The following is a 17,500-nucleotide window of genomic DNA, read 5'->3' on the forward strand; positions in this document are numbered from 1 at the left end:
ATATATATATATATATCTAATATGTGTATACATATACATGTATGCATATAGATCTATATCTATCTATATATATATATATCTATGCATATACGTGTACATTTACATGTATATGTATACATATACATCTCTTTCTCTCTCTTTCTCTCTTTCTCTCTTTCTCTCTCTCTGAAAGTATCTGTCATTACAGTATCGAAATGTGATTGTTTCAGTTAGTAGAATAGTTTCATTTTTAAAGTGAAAATATTTGACATGAGTGTTTTTGTTTCACTTTTGACACGTAATACTTAAATAGTGGAGGAGATATTATGTTGTCGTGGGCTCGAACTCTGCAAGAAGTTAAAATTTTTTTTTACTAAAACACAACTGGAACCCTAAGTAAGGCATCTGTAAAATTTGAATGAAATTGGTTGCGTAGTTCTCGAGTTTTAGGGATTCACACAGACAGACAGACAGACAGACAGACAGACAGACAGACAGACAGACAGACAGACAGACAGACACACATTCTCATTTTTATATATATAGATATATATATATATATATATATATATATATGCATATATATATATATATATGTATATATATATATGTATATATATATGCATATAAATATATGCATATAAATATATGTATACATATATATATATGTATATATTTTATTTATTTAAAAGCAGCAGAAATATAACAAAAAGCTGTTACTCTGAGTTTCACGTTCCCGTTCATCGGACAGTAAACTCTCCGATGAACGGGAACGTGAAACTCAGAGTAACAGTCTTTTGTTATATTTCTGCTGCTTTTAAATAAAACATATTACTCTACCTCTGGTATTTGAGTACTTTTCTTTCCACCTTGTTGCACATTTCATGTGCTTACTCCGGTATATATGTATATATATTTATATATGTATATTTATATATATATATATGTATTTATATATATATGCATATATACATAGATATATGTATATGTGTGTGTGTATGCGTGCGTGTGTGTGTGCGTGCGTGTGTGTGCGTGTGTGTGCGTGTGTGTGTGTGTGTACGTACGTAAGTAGGCATATGTGCGTATTTACACTCCCTGAGCTCTCTGTTCACTCGACCATCCCTCCATACATCCTATCCAGGTCAGCCATTACCATCTTCCCTCAAAGAACTGATGGGAAACATGACTTCCGCATCTGGAACGCCCAGATTATTCGATACGCTGGTTACAAGAACCCGGATGACACTGTCACAGGAGATCCAATCAGCGTTGAGTTCACCGAGGTACGTATAGAACATTGTTGTTATTGCAGTTGCTGTGCTAATTCCGCTTTCTGTTGCGATGACAACGTCACCGCTCTCCATTCCTTGTTTTGTTTTCGCTGTTCATGGGATTTGTTTTGTTATTTTAGTTTAGTTGTTGTCGTTATTTTTGCTGTTGCTGTTGTTGTTGTTGTTGTGATTAATATTGCTGGTGTGATCCTTGCTATCATTGCTGTTGTTTTTGTTGTTGCTGCTGATGTTATGATTGTCATTTTTTGTTGTTTTTATTCTTATTGTCATTGTTGTTGCTGTTGTTATGGCTGCTCTTCTTGCAGTTGCTATTGTTGTTTTGATGATGACAATGATGATGACGAGGATGATGATGATGATGATGATGATGATGTAGTTGTTCTGGTAGTATGTTTAGTGTTGTTGTTGTTGTTGTTGCTGTTGCTGTTCTGCGCATGTCATGGTACTTGTTGCTGTTGCTGTTGTTGTTGTTGTTGGTGTAGGTACGGTTGTTTATGTAACTATATTTTTATGTTGTTTGTATGTTTATATATCACCTATGATGTTTGTGTGTGTATATAAGTGTATGTGTATGTGTGTGGTTATATGTGAGTGTTTGTGTATGAGCCTCGTTTAACCCCAGGTCAGTCCTGGTAGAACAAATCTATGATCAGGTACTTTAGTCGTGCGGTTGTACTTACGACTATATTAATGAAGGCGGCGGTGATTGTGGTGGTGGCGGCGGCAGTGGTGGTGGTCATGGTGGTGAATTTATTTTGCTTATTTCTGGTCGTAGACGTTCCTCCATAGCTTGTGTGTAGTAGTGTAAGTAGTGGTGGAGATGGTGGTGGTGGAGGTGGTGGTAGTAGTAGTAGTAGTAGTAGTAGTAGTAGTAGTAGTAGTAGTAGTTGTTGTTGTTGTCGTCGGCGTCGTTGCTTCTTTTTGCTTGAATGATCCTCTTGATGAATAATAATTTCTGGATTTTATCATGCCATTCATGTGGTGAAACTTTAAGTAGCAAATTATATCCACCTGGTAGGTTTTATTAATATAATATGTTATATTATATTTTATTGAGTTCTCTACACTTATTTTATGTTGATTCAGCTTACAATATATGTGTGATTATTTGTGCTTGTGGGGTCTAGGTGCGAGAAGATGTGTCATAGTGATGTACTATAGTTCTAAATTTACCAAGTGAACGCTTCTTTTCATGTATAATAACATCTTTCCTTTCAGCGGTTTTATCAGTAGTAGGAATCAGATTGGTCCAGTTGTAATAATTTTGGAGCAAGCAGCTATCAGAAGCCACCCGCAGTTTCGAAATCGTTTACAAATTCATTGTAGCAGTCCCATACGTCTTTGAATATCTTCTTGTCTACGTGTGTTCAGCGAAGCGGATTTTTGGCTTCAAGTACGGATTCCTGGGGGAAGATATGCTTATAGTCGGGCCAAAGTTGTCCAGACTGTTGAAAAATGGTTTTAACATTCCACTGATGCCACCCCGTCGGCTAGATGGGCAAGCCAGCATCCCCCACCCCACACGATCGCCAAGCTAGTCCGTAGTAGGGCTTCCCATTTACAGTTGTGTGAACTGGAACAATGCGCAGCAGGGCTGGGATTCGAAACCACGATCTCACGATAGTGAATACAACACGCATTACCACTAGGCTACACGCCTTCACTATACATACATATATACATACATGCATATATATATATATATATATATATATATATATATATATATATATATGTATATATATATGTGTGTGTGTGTGTGTGTGTGTGTGTGTGTGTGTGTGTGTGTGTGTGTGTGTGTGTATATATATATATATATGTAATCGTAGGAGTGGCTGTGTGGTAAGAAGCTTGCTTCCCAACCACATGGTTCTGAGTTCAGTCCCACTGCGTGGCACCTTCGGCAAGTATCTTCTACTATAGCCTCGAGCCGACCAAAGCCTTGTGAGTGGATTTGGTTGACGGAAACTGAAAGAAGCCCATTGTGTGTGTGTGGGTGTGTTTGCGTGTGTGTTTGTGTTGGTGTGTTTACGTCCTCGTAAATTAGCGGTTCGGCAAAAGAAAATGATACAATAAGTACAAGGCTTACAAAAAATAAGTCCTGGGGTCGATTCGTTCAACTAAGGCGGTGCTCCAGCATGGCCGCAGTCAAATGACTGAAACAAGTAGAAGAATAAAAGAATTTTAAAACATATAAAAGAAGAAAAAGAAAATGGAGATTGGGAAGTTAATAATTGTTTATTATTAACAACAAATTAATCATCATCGCTTACAGACGTTTCAATTGATACTCAGTAAATACTAAGTAAATATTAAATTTATATAACCTGAGCATAATATACCTTTGGATGTTTTATATGTGTTTATGGATTCATTATAGCAGACTGAATGATACTGTTTATGATATTTATTTTTATATGTTCGGGCGAGGGGTTTGGAGCTTGATTGGAGATTATATATATATATATATATATATATATATATATATATATATATAAATTAACAGAATGAGATAAAAAAATCCAACGTAGTGAAAGTTTTAGAACATTTATAAAGAGAAGGTCTTACAGCTGTTTCCGGGATATTTTACATATCCCTTCATCAGAGACGGTGAGAGAAAATGTTTAAGTAATAGTTATTATAGAGAAGATATGAAATACAGAGTTAAGTGGAGGAATGAAAACAGATGTGAGATACGTAAGGATATTGTATCTGCAGTTCCATTATTTAAGCAGAATGGTGTATATGTAATTTTCCTGGAGCGGAAACAGCTGTAAGACCTTCTCTTTATAAATGCTCTGAAAACTATTCACAGCCTTAGATTTTTATCTCATTCTGTTCATTTATATATATGTATGCACGCTAATATATGACCTACGTTAGACTCCTCATTCGCATAATCACCGAACTTGGAGCTTAACTATGGTCTGTCCATAGCACTTACTCAGCATTACCTGACATCTTTGGGCCTTCTTAACACCATTACCTCTCATACCCTCTCTCTCTCTTTATATATATATATATATATATGTGTGTGTGTGTGTGTGTGTGTGTGTGTGTGTGTGTGTGTGTGTGTGTGTGTGTGTGTGTGTGTGTGTGTGTGTGTGTGTGCGTGTGTGTGTGTGTTTGGAAAAAAAAGCCAAGGTAGAAAATATGTAAAGTAATTTTATAAAAACATTTCAGTACTGGTTTCAGTCATTGAGACTTTTTCAACTATAAGTATGGAAAACAATTAAATTTTAGAAAAATTAAAAGAAAAGTTTTTAAAGAATAATATTTGCATAGTATTCAAATACAAGGGACATTTTCCTTGTTTCTGCCTGTCTCTGTCTCTCTTGTTTACTCTTGTGGGTTCGAGGTCGCTGTGTACGTTTATGCTCGTGCCACACACACACACACACACACACACACACACACACAATTACTCATACGATTTATTCCTCAAAATTGTTTCTGTTATAATCAGGCACACTTTTAATAGCCAAAACAAACTGCTTTTGTAAGAAAACCAAATGAATTAATTTTGCATTGTGTTGCAATAGGAATGTCTGACTTCTTTCTGAATCTATTACTGATGTTGCTGTTGTTACTACTGTTGTAGATTTGTCAGAAGATTGGCTGGAAAGGGAAAGGTGGAATGTTCGACATTTTACCATTGGTCTTACAAGCTGATGGACAAGACCCAGAATGGTATGATATACCTCCGGAATTGGTTCTGGAAATAGCGATAAAACACCCAACGTGAGTATAGGCATCACTCTCACAGCACACTTAACTCTTTCACTTAATCATTTCATTTCACTGTCTGTTTGTCTATCTTTCTATCTATCTGTCTGTCTGTCTGTCTTTCTGTTAGTTTATCTATATATCTATCTAGCTATCTGTCTGTCTGTCTTTCTGTTAGTTTATCTATATATCTATCTAGCTATCTGTCTGTCTGTCTGTCTGTTTATCTATCAATCTATCTCCGTCTGTCGTCCGAGTCTGTAGTGATGATCGCACCACCCTCCGTCAATCGGGTAGGCAAGGCAGTTTTCCTTTGCCTGGTGACTGTAGCGAAAGAGGCTGTTTGGTGAACAAGGCTGAAAGGCATGAGGACCCATACATTCCTCTTTGGTAGAACTCTCATTGACGCCTTCAAATTTCACTTGAAAAGGAAATTGAGGCGGGAGAGGGAAGTGCTGTCCTCGAGTGAGTTTAGTGAAAGGTGGGTGAAAGTTGCGAAAACGGTGAGAGTGGATGGTACCTCTCTAAGTGTAGATCTGTGAGTCGGAGAGAAGGAATTGGAGAGGGCACTTGCTCCTGGGGTTTCAGGGAAATCTCAGACAGTGGGACTCCTGGATTATCCCTAGTACCTTCCTGTATTAGGAGGGCTACAGCTCTATCATCTATCCCCTTTTTTTTACCTTTGTATGCCATGCATATGTCACTTCTTTTTCGGTGTATACCGTGTATACTTACGTTTTTGTGTTAATCATTTCATCCCCTCACTTTATGTCTGTCTCTGTATTTTCCCCCTCATCCTTCGCCCTTGTGGAAAATAAATGGAATCATCATCATCATCATCATCATCATCTCATCATCATCATCATTATTATTATTATTATTATTATCATCATCATCATCATTATTATTATTATTATTATTATTATTATTATTATTATTATTATTATTATTATTATTTGTAGAGCAAGTCTGTGATCTGGCAGAACAGTTTGCCAAGTCGGACAAAATACTCTGCAGCAGTTCCTCAGACTCTTGTCTGAGTGCAAATATATCCTGAGTGCAAATATATCCTGAGTGCAAAATATATCCTGAGTGCAAATATATCCTGAGTGCAAATATATCCTGAGTGCAAATATATCCTGAGTGCAAAATATATCCTGAGTGCAAATAAATCTTCCGAAGCCAGCTTTGCCTTTTCTTCCTTTCAGGGTCGATAGAATAAAGTACGAATCAAGTACTGAGATTAATTTAATCGACTCCCCCACTCCAAAGTTAGAAAGAATTATTACTTGTACCGTAAGAATAATTATCATAACATGTTTTAATATTATAATCAACTTGTTTATTTTCACAATTGTGATTTGTTGCTTTCTGTGCAAAAGTATTGCTAAATTACTTTTTATATACAGTAATGTTTTCTGCCAGAGATTAACTATTTCTGTAAAGTTTTCTAATGTACTGTTAGATTGCTTTAAATATTACATGCTTTAATGCACATACAACTTTTTCCCTGAATAAGCGCTGCTGAAATTGTTTCTAAGATACTCGTACATTTACGATATCAAATACGGTAGACGATAATCCTCGTCACCGGATTATTTCATCGACATTTTCTGATTTCCTTTTGTTCATCAGATTTTTCATTTTGTTTATCCTCATTTTTCATTCCACTGTTTTCTTGTTTCTTTTTTTTTTTTTTTTTTTTTTTCACTTTCTATCATTCTATATTCTTCAGTTTTGAGTGGTTCGAAGAATTAGGCTTGAAATGGTTTGCTTTTCCCGGAGTTTCCAATTTATTATTCGACTGCGGCGGCTTAGAATTCACTGCAGCTCCCTTCAACGGTTGGTACATGGGTACAGAAATAGGTTCCAGAAACTTGTGTGATGAATCTCGATACAATTTAGCAAAGGTGAGTCCTTCGTTTCTTCTCTTGTTTCAAAAAGACTAAGAAGATGCACATATATAAATGTATACATATATATATTTATATATGTGTGTGTATACATACATACATACATACATACATACATACATACACACATACATGCATACATCCATCCATCCATCCATCCATCCATTCATGCATACATATATACCCAGATAGATAGATAGATAGATTCAAAAATTGTAATGAAGGACAACAAAGGAACACATGAAAAATTCATGCGCAAGTTGTGGACATGCTTTCTCCTCGTCAGTTATCGTCCAAAAATCATAAGAATGTCGCGCCTTTAACAATAATATTGTTCATTTTTTGTAGCGTTCAACAGCAAAAACCTACTGGGAATAATTGAGCATGCGTAAAGAACAGCGACGAAAGCAAACACGAAACTGGTAGTTGAGGCAAATATAAATAGACATACAAAATAAAGGCCTTACGGCTATGAGACAGCATTAAGACAAAACATTTGTAGAAGCAGGCCCAGTACTAGGGAGTGCGGGGCGCTATTAGAGAATTGTTATTAGGGCCCTGTATTCTACAAAAGCTGAAGATGTTTTATGCCTCGTGCAGTATGCCGATCCCAGCCAAAAAGCGTTGAGGGTTTGAGGGTTTGAGGGTCCACCACAATGATGCACTAAAAATTCATCATACCCTTCTCCGTTCGAGCGTGTACACGGAACCCTTTCTAGGTGCGAGGTCCTCTCCAGGTGTGGGGCCCAATTGGAACTAATCTGTCGAATTGGCTTAAAACCAGCTCTGTGTGGAAGTAACGCTTAGGAAGAAAGAACGAAAGATGAGGTGGGAGACGAAGCCAGAACCGAAGATTGCGAATGCAAGAGGCCACGAGAAGCATGACTGAAGAGGTCAGAGGTCAGGGGTCAAGTAAAAAAAGGAAGGTCGAAAGGAGAAATGTGATAGTCACGTGGTACCGAAAAGGGAAATAAGAGAGAGTAAAGGAGGTATTGAAGGGGAGAGAAAAGGGCCGAGGTAGAGATGAAAGCAAAGGAAAGGGGAAAAGGGGGGCAAATAGAAAGAAAGAGATGTTGGAGATAGAAGAGATAATAAAGAGAAAGAAAAAGAATAAAGGAGGGGGTACAGAAAACAAGAGAGAAGAGGGGCGGGAAGAGTAAAGTGAAAAGAATAGAGAGAGAGAGAGAGAGAGAGAGAGAGAGAAACGACGAAGACGTAATGTTATCAGAGAAGATAGACGGAAAAGGAAAAGTCGAAAGCGTGGAAGAGGGAAGGAGAATGAGAGAGAAAGAGAGAGAGAGACGTTGCACCAAATATTCTTTTCTACTCTAGGCACAAGGCCTAAAATTTGTGGGGAGGGGGCCAGTCGATTAGATCGACCGCAGTACGCAGTTGGTACTTAATTTATCGACCCCGAAAGGTTGAAAGGCAAAGTCGACCTCGGCGGAGTTTGAACTCTGAACGTGAAGACGGACGAAATACCGTTAAGCATTTTGTTCGGAGTTCTAACGATTCTGCCAGCTCGCCGCCTTAAATAATAATAATAATAATAATAATAATAATAATAATAATAATAATAATAATATGGGATTTTATGATTCACTGCGACCATGAGATAGAAAATAAGAAGCCAGACATAGTCTTAATTGAGAAAGAAAGCAAACGATGCTGGATCGTAGCTATAGCATGCCCAGCTGACAACAAGGTATGCGATAAGGAAGAAAGAAAAGTCGATAGATATGACAGACTAGCTTGGGAAGTTAAGTAGTTGTGGTCGATGAAAAAAGTGATGGTAGTACCAATAATTGTCGGAGCCCTGGGAACAGTGAGCAAAAATCTTGAGAAGTATGTGGAACAAATAGGGGCTGCAATAAGGGTGAAGCACTTGCAGAAAACAGCACTGCTTGGAACCTCTTGAATACTCCGGAAGGCTCTCGAAAAATAAGAGGTGTTACCTTAGTTCACTTATAGTGAAAACCTGACACCGTAGTACATCTCCAGCGTTAGAAGCTGTGCAAAGGTAATAATAATAATAATTTTAAAAAAAATAAGAAGAAGAAGAAGAAGGAGAAGAAGAAGAAGAAGAAGAAGAAGAAGAAGAAGAAGAAGAAGAAGAAGGAGAAGAAGAAGAAGAAGAAGAAGAAGAAGAAGAACAACAACAACAACAACAACAACAAGAAGGAGAATTACAATAAATAATAATAATAATAATAATAATAATAATAATAACAATAATAAAAATAATAATAATAATAATAATAATAATAATAATAATAATAATAATAATAATAATAACAAAAATAATAATAATAATAATAATAATAATAATAATAATAATAATAATAATAATAATAATAATAATAATAACACTGGGGAAGTTTAACATGTGAGTACGATAAATCACTGCTCCGAAACTTATCCAAAAACATCGGAAATAAAGACATCGCATGGAGCCCAAATATAGCTGACAAAGGGTTGGACTATACCCGAGTAAGTAATACTCATTGAAATTTATCTCTATTTTTACAAATATAATGATGTATTTTAACTTGATACCTCCACTACCCGCACAGCGATCGTAAACACACGTGTTACATCAAAATCAGACCATCTTCGAACCCCAAAACACCATGTACAAAAAAATTACAAACATATTAAATAACACCGGTATTATTTCACCCAAGAATAACAACCGAGAAGTACGTACTGTAAGCTTGTTAAGAAAAAAATACGAAGATATGAACGTGCAAAACAATCTGACAACAGAAATAAACGAACCGGTACCCTACGAAAACGACGACCGTCAAAATAAAGGGCCGGACGTTGTTCCTCATGTCCCGCAAACAAAACCAAAACGGCATAAATGGACACGTGAGGAACACATCTCGATCCTACACGCCTATTTCACAGCAGTACTCTACCCAAAAAACGAAAACGCAACAACACATACATATAAAACATGGAAGAAAAATAATGTAAATATAGACCTCGATAAAACAATGAACCCTAACAAACTAGCTAACATAAGAAGATATATTCTAAAAGCAAAAAAAATATCAGAAATAGAGATAGAGCAATTGAAAGAAAAAATACATCAGGAAAATCTAGATAGTAGTCACACAGCAATGCCAAATAATAATATAAACACTGAGATAGCAAAACACGAGGACAAACGTAACATGCCCGGCAAAAACGAAGTAAACAAAAAACAACAAACCCAGACCGTAGAGATGTATAATAGTGTACAAAAAGCACCAATCCAGAACACCACAGACAAACATATGAATGAAAAGGAAGGCAAAACAAATATAAAGCCTGGAAATAACGAAGGGAAACCTAATAATTACGATACTATGAAAATGAAAATAACCGAAGAACTGAAAACCACAGATCTTAGAATGGACCACAGATTATATCTCCCAAAAATCAAAATAGACAATAAAACAACATCAATAATAAATAGCATAAACCTGGCCGTCACGGAACTAACAACCACAGAAACAACAGGCAATATCACTGAGCTAAATGACATGATATATGCGGCAGCCACTGCAGCCACAAAAGAAGCAGGATACTCACTCAAACCCATCCGAACAGGAGTTCTACCACCCAAACAGACCTTGTGGATAAATAACATCCAGAACAAAATTAAAAAAAAGAGAAAAGATTTATCGATTCTCAACGAAATTAGTAAACAATCAACACTACTAAGTAACAAGAAGAAAGCAAAAATACTGTACAAATACAGCATTACAGAAAAAGACTTACCTGAGGCAAAAGAAAAACTAAAGCAAGACATCCTTGCCAACGTTTCTTTGAACAAAACAAACAGTTCAAATCCAACCCCAAAAAACTCTACCAAGAACTGGGTAAAAATAAAATAGACATTACTTCAGCACCAACAGCAGAAGAACTAGAGAAATTCTGGAAACAAATATGGTCGGTGAAGCAACAACCCCAAAAAAGGACCATTAAAACAACGAACTTAGCACCTGAGCAACTCTGGGCCCCTATAACAACTGAAGAGGTCACCCAGACACTGCAAAGACTAAGCAACTGGAAAGCACCTGGACACGACAAGATCCCCAATTTCTGGTTAAAACACCTGCCAGCAATGCATAAAAAGCTGGCAGAAAACTTTAACAACATAATAGCAGATCCAGAAACAATGCCTGAATGGCTCACAAAAGGGAAAACCATCTTAATCCCCAAATCCACGGAAACGAAGAAACCACAAAACTATAGACCTATAACCTGTCTCCCTACGATCTACAAAGCCTTTACTGCAATAATATCACAGAGAGTGAGTAAACACCTGGAAAATAACAACCTGTTTCCAGAAGAGCAGAAGGGATGCTGCAAGGGCTCATACGGCTGTAAAGATCAATTATTGATCAATAAAGCCATAACTGAAGACAGCCGCAGAAAGAAGAAAGGCCTCAGTATGGCCTGGGTGGACTACCAAAAGGCTTTCGACAGTGTTCCCCACACGTGGATTCTGGAAACACTAGCCATAAACAAGGTGGCACCAATTATCATAAAATACATAGAGCACTCAATGAACAAATGGCAGACAGTGCTACAGCTCCAAACAAAAGAGGGACTTGTGAAAACGAAAGCCATCCCCATTAGAAGAGGAATATTCCAGGGAGACACGCTCTCTCCACTCCTGTTCTGCCTGGCACTCACACCTCTAACAGAATTGCTAAATAGAACTGGATGCGGTTACAAATGCTATGGAAAAACAGTCAGCCACCTTCTATATATGGATGACCTAAAATTATATGCAAAAAACGACAAAGAGCTAGAAACACTACTACAGACAGTACACGGCTTTACCAAGGAAATAGAAATGAAATTCGGATTAGAAAAATGTGCCAAAGCAACCCTGAAAAGAGGAAAATTAGTTAAAAGTAGCAATATAACACTAGATAAAGCCAATGAAATAAGAGAACTAGACGAAAGCCAACCATATAAGTATTTAGGAGTCAATGAACTAGATAGGATACAACATACACAAATGAAAGAAAAAATAAAGAAAGAGTACTATAGACGAGTTAGATCAATACTAAAAACAGAGCTCAATGCTAAAAACAAGATAATGGGTATCAACACTTTAGCTGTCCCAGTTATAAGCTACAGCTACAACATCCTTAACTGGACACTAAACGAACTATGTAAAATAGACAGGAAAACAAGAAAAATAATGACAGGATATAGGATGCACCACCCAAAATCTGACATAGAAAGGTTATATATACAACGCACAGAAGGTGGCAGGGGTCTTATACAGCTAGAAAACTATTATAAAATAACCACCATAGGACTGCAAAAATACCTACTCCAGAAGCAAGGGAAACTAATACAAATAGCCACAAAACACGAGCAAAACAAAAAACTGTTTTCAGTATTTAAGGAAGCTGACAAATACAAACAAGAAATCAATCTACCTAACAAATACGAAGAAGAAGAAGAAGAAGAAACAACAAAAGCTATAAAACAAATGAAATCCAAACTAAAACTAGAACAGCAACGGAACATGATAAAACGATGGCAAGAAAAGCCCCTACATGGTAAATACTGGGCTAAACTAAATGCGAAAGAAATAGACAGAGAAAAATCCCAGCAATGGCTGAGAAGCTCAGGACTCAAAGCAGAGACTGAAGGATTTTTAATTGCTGCACAAGACCAAAGCCTCCCCACCAGAAATTACCAAAAACACATAATGAAAAGAAATATAACAAGTAACTGTAGAATATGTGGAGATCGACAAGAAACAATAAATCATATTATCTCTGGCTGCCCAGTCCTGGCTAAGAAGGAATATATTCACAGACACGACAGAGCTGGGACCTATATACACTGGAAGCTATGCCAACATTATGGAATAGCAACAGAAAAAAGATGGTATAAACACACGCCAGAAAAGGTCACAGAAAACGAGAAAGCAACCATACTCTGGGATATGCCAATACACACAGATAGAGAAATTAAGGCAAATAGACCAGATATAGTTGTCAAAGATCATGAAGGAAAAAAATGCCTTCTAATTGATGTTTCAATACCAGCAGATGACAACGTTTCTCTAAAAGAAATGGAAAAACTTTCAAAATACAAAGACCTGGAAATAGAGATAACTCGAATGTGGAATCTAAAAACAGAAACAAGTCCTATCATAGTAGGTGCCTTAGGTATAATAAAAAAATATTCAGACAAATACATAACAAAAACACCAGGACTTACAAATATATATAACATACAGAAAATTGCACTACTGGGTACTGCACACATTCTACGCAAAACACTTTCAATACAGTAAACATAAGAGCACCACAGCAAACCACAGCACATACCCAAGGCGCACAGAGCTGCGCTCGGTAGTGAAGTGAAAGCACGTTATAAAAATAAAACTACTGAATAATAATAATAATAATAATAATAATAATAATAATAATAATAATAATAATAAGAAGAAGAAGAAGAAGAAGAAGAAGAAGAAGAAGAAGAAGAAGAAGAAGAAGAAGAAGAAGAAGAAGAAGAAGAAGAAGAAGGACAAGAAAAAGAAGAAGAAGAAGAAGAAGAAGAATCGTTGGAGGCCTTTGAGGTAAAATATGGCAGACAAGAAAGTAGAAACGATCTCGAAATATTCTGATTTAAAAGTAGAAATATCAGAGTGGGTGCTGGGTGGGGTGGGTGCATGGAGGTGGGGGCGTTTGTCTGGTACCAGAAGTGAAAGTTGTTTATATCGGAGCACAAGGCTAAATTCATTCCCTCCACCAAAAACTAAAGCCTATGATGCCTCCTGGAACAGCTAGACATCAAGCCAAGCATGAGAACGTTCCAGAAACCTGCCCTGCTCGGAATAGCTCATATTCTCAGAAGAGAAAGGTACATTCTGTCTAAGACCTTTTGTTAAATGTTGATAGTTAACATTAATACAAAGAAGGAAAGTAAAAACAAAAACCTCATATTTGATATCCATACTGCACACAATGAAATATAATAAGCTAATCATGATATAGTTGCACAGTTTGACACAGCTGCAATGTTTGTTAGTGTTTCTCCTGTAGTGTCGGTCATTTCAGTACAGATCTGTTTTCTTTTCTACTTTCTCCTTTGTCCTTTTGTCCTGTAAACGTGGTTTCTTTTACGATGTAATCAATGAATCCTGGGATTGTTTGATACGTGCCACATTCATCGTCTCCTCTCCTCTTTCTCTGCACGAGATATCATCTTACAAAGCCTACAATGTGTGATTTATTGATTTTTTTCTCTCTCACTACAACTGTCTTTAAAAGCTATGAACTTTTTGAGTAACACTCTTAGAAATATCAGGCTTATGACAAGCAAAATTTCGATGATATAAAGAACTGATATTGAATGTGTGAGTGTGTGTGTGAGTGTGTGTGTGTGTGTGTGTGTGTGTGTGTGTGTGTGTGTGTCTGTCTGTCTGCGTCTGTGTCTCTGTCTGTGTGTCTGTGTCTGTGTCTGTGTGTGTTTGTGTGTGTATGTGTGTGTGTGTGTATGTATGTGTATGTGTGTAAGTATGAGTGTGTCTGTGTGCGTGTGTGTGTAGTTGTCTTTATTAGTTGGCTATTTTGTAAAAGCAGAGAGCTAGCAGAATCATTCGCACATTGGAAAAAAATGCTGAGCGGCATTTATTCCGGATCTTTACGTTCTGAATTCAAATTCCGAAGAGGACGACTTTGCCTTTCATCCTTTCGGATGAAATAAGTACCAGTTGAGCATTGGGGTCAATATAATCGACTAACCTCCTCCCCCAAAATTTCAGGTCTTGTGTCTGAAATTTGGGTGAGTAGAATGTATCATTATTATTCAATAGTCTTATCTTTATCACGTGTTTTCACTACACTATCGAGCGCAGCTCTGTGTGCCTTGGCTATGTGCTGTGGTTTGTTGTGGTGCTCTTATTTTCACTATTTTGAAAGTGCTTTACATTGGATGTGCGCAGTGCCTAGTAGTGCTATTTTCTGGTATTTTGGTTATGTATTTATCTGAATGTTCTTAATCATACCTAATGCACCTATGATTATAGGTGTTGTTTCTGTTTTTAGACTCCACATGCAGGTTATCTCTATTTCCAGATCTTTGTATTTTGAGAATTTCTCCGTTTCTTTTAAAGATACATTGTCATCTGTTGAAACTGATGCATCGATTAGAAGGCATTTTTTCTTGGTGATCTCTGACAATTATATCTGCTCCATTAGCCTTGATTTCTCTCTCTGTACGTATTGGCATCTCCCAGAGGATGGTTGCTTTGTCATTTTCTGAAACCTTTTGTTGGGTGGGCCTATACCAACTTTCTGTTGTCATTCCACAGTGTTGGTACATCTTCCAGTGTATATATATCCCAACTCTGTCATGTCTGTGGATATATTCCTTCTTAGACAGGACTGGGCTAATTATCTTTATTATCATTATTATTGAGTGAGAGAGAAATACATACCATCAAAGTGACAGTAGGGTACAAATATACGAAGCCCATTATACCCATCATAACTACCTGTCTGTTAAAGGCACATGCACCACAACCATATGTGAGCATCAAGGTGATTTCATATCAAGATAAAGAGCAGGTGGAACCCAGTTAGAATTTTCTTCAGGATGAGTAGCGCATCCCACCTAAAAGGTCTCTGAATGAGTGTTGTTTAAGGATGTTGAACGAAACGCCCATGTTTCCAGAGGTTAATTAGCTGAACCCCAAAGAATTCCTCTCAACACATCGCTAACCAGAGATGCACATATCACCAGCCACTAAGGGACATGCTCAATTGGTTAAGGTCAAGCAAATGGTTAGCAAATCTATCGTATTGAGAAGAATATTTGCTGTAGACCAATTATTTATTGCTATTATTATTATCATTATTATTATTATTATTATTATTATTGTTCAGTAGTTTTATTTTTATAACGTGCTTTCACTTCACTACCGAGCGCAGCTCTGTGCGCCTTGGGTATGTGCTGTAGTTTGCTGTGGTGCTCTTATGTTTACTGTATTGAAAGTGTTTTGCGTAGAATGTGTGCAGTACCCAGTAGTGCAATTTTCTGTATGTTATATATATTTGTAAGTCCTGGTGTTTTTATTATGTATTTGTCTGAATATTATTATTATTATTATTATTATTATCATTATTCAGTAGTTTTATTTTTATAACGTGCTTTCACTTCACTACCGAGCGCAGCTCTGTGCGCCTTGGGTATGTGCTGTGGTTTGCTGTGGTGCTCTTATGCTTACTGTATTGAAAGTGTTTTGCGTAGAATGTGTGCAGTACCCAGTAGTGCAATTTTCTGTATGTTATATATACTTGTAAGTCCTGGTGTTTTTGTTATGTATTTGTCTGAATATTTTTTTATTATACCTAAGGCACCTACTATGATAGGAATTGTTTCTGTTTTTAGATTCCACATTCGAGTTATCTCTATTTCCAGGTCTTTGTATTTTGAAAGTTTTTCCATTTCTTTTAGAGAATATTATTATTATTATTATTATTATCATTATTATTATTATTATTATTATTATTATCATTATTATTATTATTATTATTATTATTATTATTATTATTATTATTATTATTATTATTATTATTAGCGTCTTCTTTCAATTCTGTCTCTATTTCTTACCGAGTATCTTCCTGACACCTAAGGCAGAGAAATGTACTGTATGCATTGGTAGGCCATTAAAATAAACAAACCAGATTGTTCATTTACAAAGTCATGTGACAAAGAAAAAAGAAAAGATAAACAAATAAAATAAGTGGGAGGAAAATGAAAGAAAATTCACAGCGACAATGCTCTTCTCTATACGTGTGACATACCAGTTAACACGATCTTTTGTACTTCCTGCATGGATAGTAAGCCAGGAATCATTCTTAAATAATTTTCAGTTCCTTTTTTTGGTCATTCCAAGTGCTCCTACAATCACTGGTATTGTAACCGTCTTGAGATGCCACATCTTTTCGATTTCTATAAGGAAATCTTTATATTTTCTGAGCTTATCGAATTCTTTTGCCGAGATATTATGGTCACATGGTTTGCTCATGTCAATCAATAAACAGACTTTGTTGTTTTGGTCTTTCACAACAATATCTGGTCTATTAGCTTTATTATTAAGGTGGCAAGCTAGCAGAATCATTAGCACGCCGGGCAAAATGCTAAGCGGTATTTCGTCTGTCTTTACTACGTTCTGAGTTCAAATTGCAGCGAGGTCGACTTTTCCTTTTGGGAGTCGCTGGAATTAATGTAGTAGACTAACTCACCTCTCACGAAATTTCAGGCTTTATGACTATAGTAAAAAAAAAATTTATTAGTTATTTTGTTATTGTTGTTAACATTGTTGATGTCGTTGAACGAGAGTTCAGCCCTGCTCCGGTAGACCTATGATCCAAAGATATTCTAGCAATGATCGTCTTTCTCTCATTGCCAAAACTGGTAAATTCGAGACTGTTAACATCGCTGACTTACAAGGTTTTCTGTTGAAATCTTCTTATCGGTCAGTTGAGAAACAGTTCATATCTCACATTTACAATGGTTATCTTTTACAACAATACCTTCTTTTAAATATCCTGTTTT

The 17,500-nt window shown here is 36.5% G+C and overlaps 1 protein-coding gene across 2 annotated transcripts in view; it reads left to right on the forward strand.

Annotated features, from left to right (window-relative positions):
- LOC106875654 (nitric oxide synthase 1) overlaps positions 1-17,500 on the forward strand; it is a 168,936-nt gene that overhangs the window by 4,691 nt on the left and 146,745 nt on the right. For both annotated transcript variants that reach the window (XM_089343035.1, XM_089343036.1), the window contains exons 2-4: positions 1,121-1,262; positions 4,873-5,012; positions 6,733-6,907. In XM_089343035.1, coding sequence (XP_089199161.1) covers positions 1,121-1,262; positions 4,873-5,012; positions 6,733-6,907 — 457 coding nt within the window. The remainder of the gene's footprint in view (positions 1-1,120; positions 1,263-4,872; positions 5,013-6,732; positions 6,908-17,500) is intronic.

The sequence above is a fragment of the Octopus bimaculoides genome, chromosome 26 (assembly GCF_046866305.1).
Source record: "Octopus bimaculoides isolate indiv1 chromosome 26, ASM4686630v1, whole genome shotgun sequence".
NCBI lineage: Eukaryota > Metazoa > Mollusca > Cephalopoda > Octopoda > Octopodidae > Octopus > Octopus bimaculoides.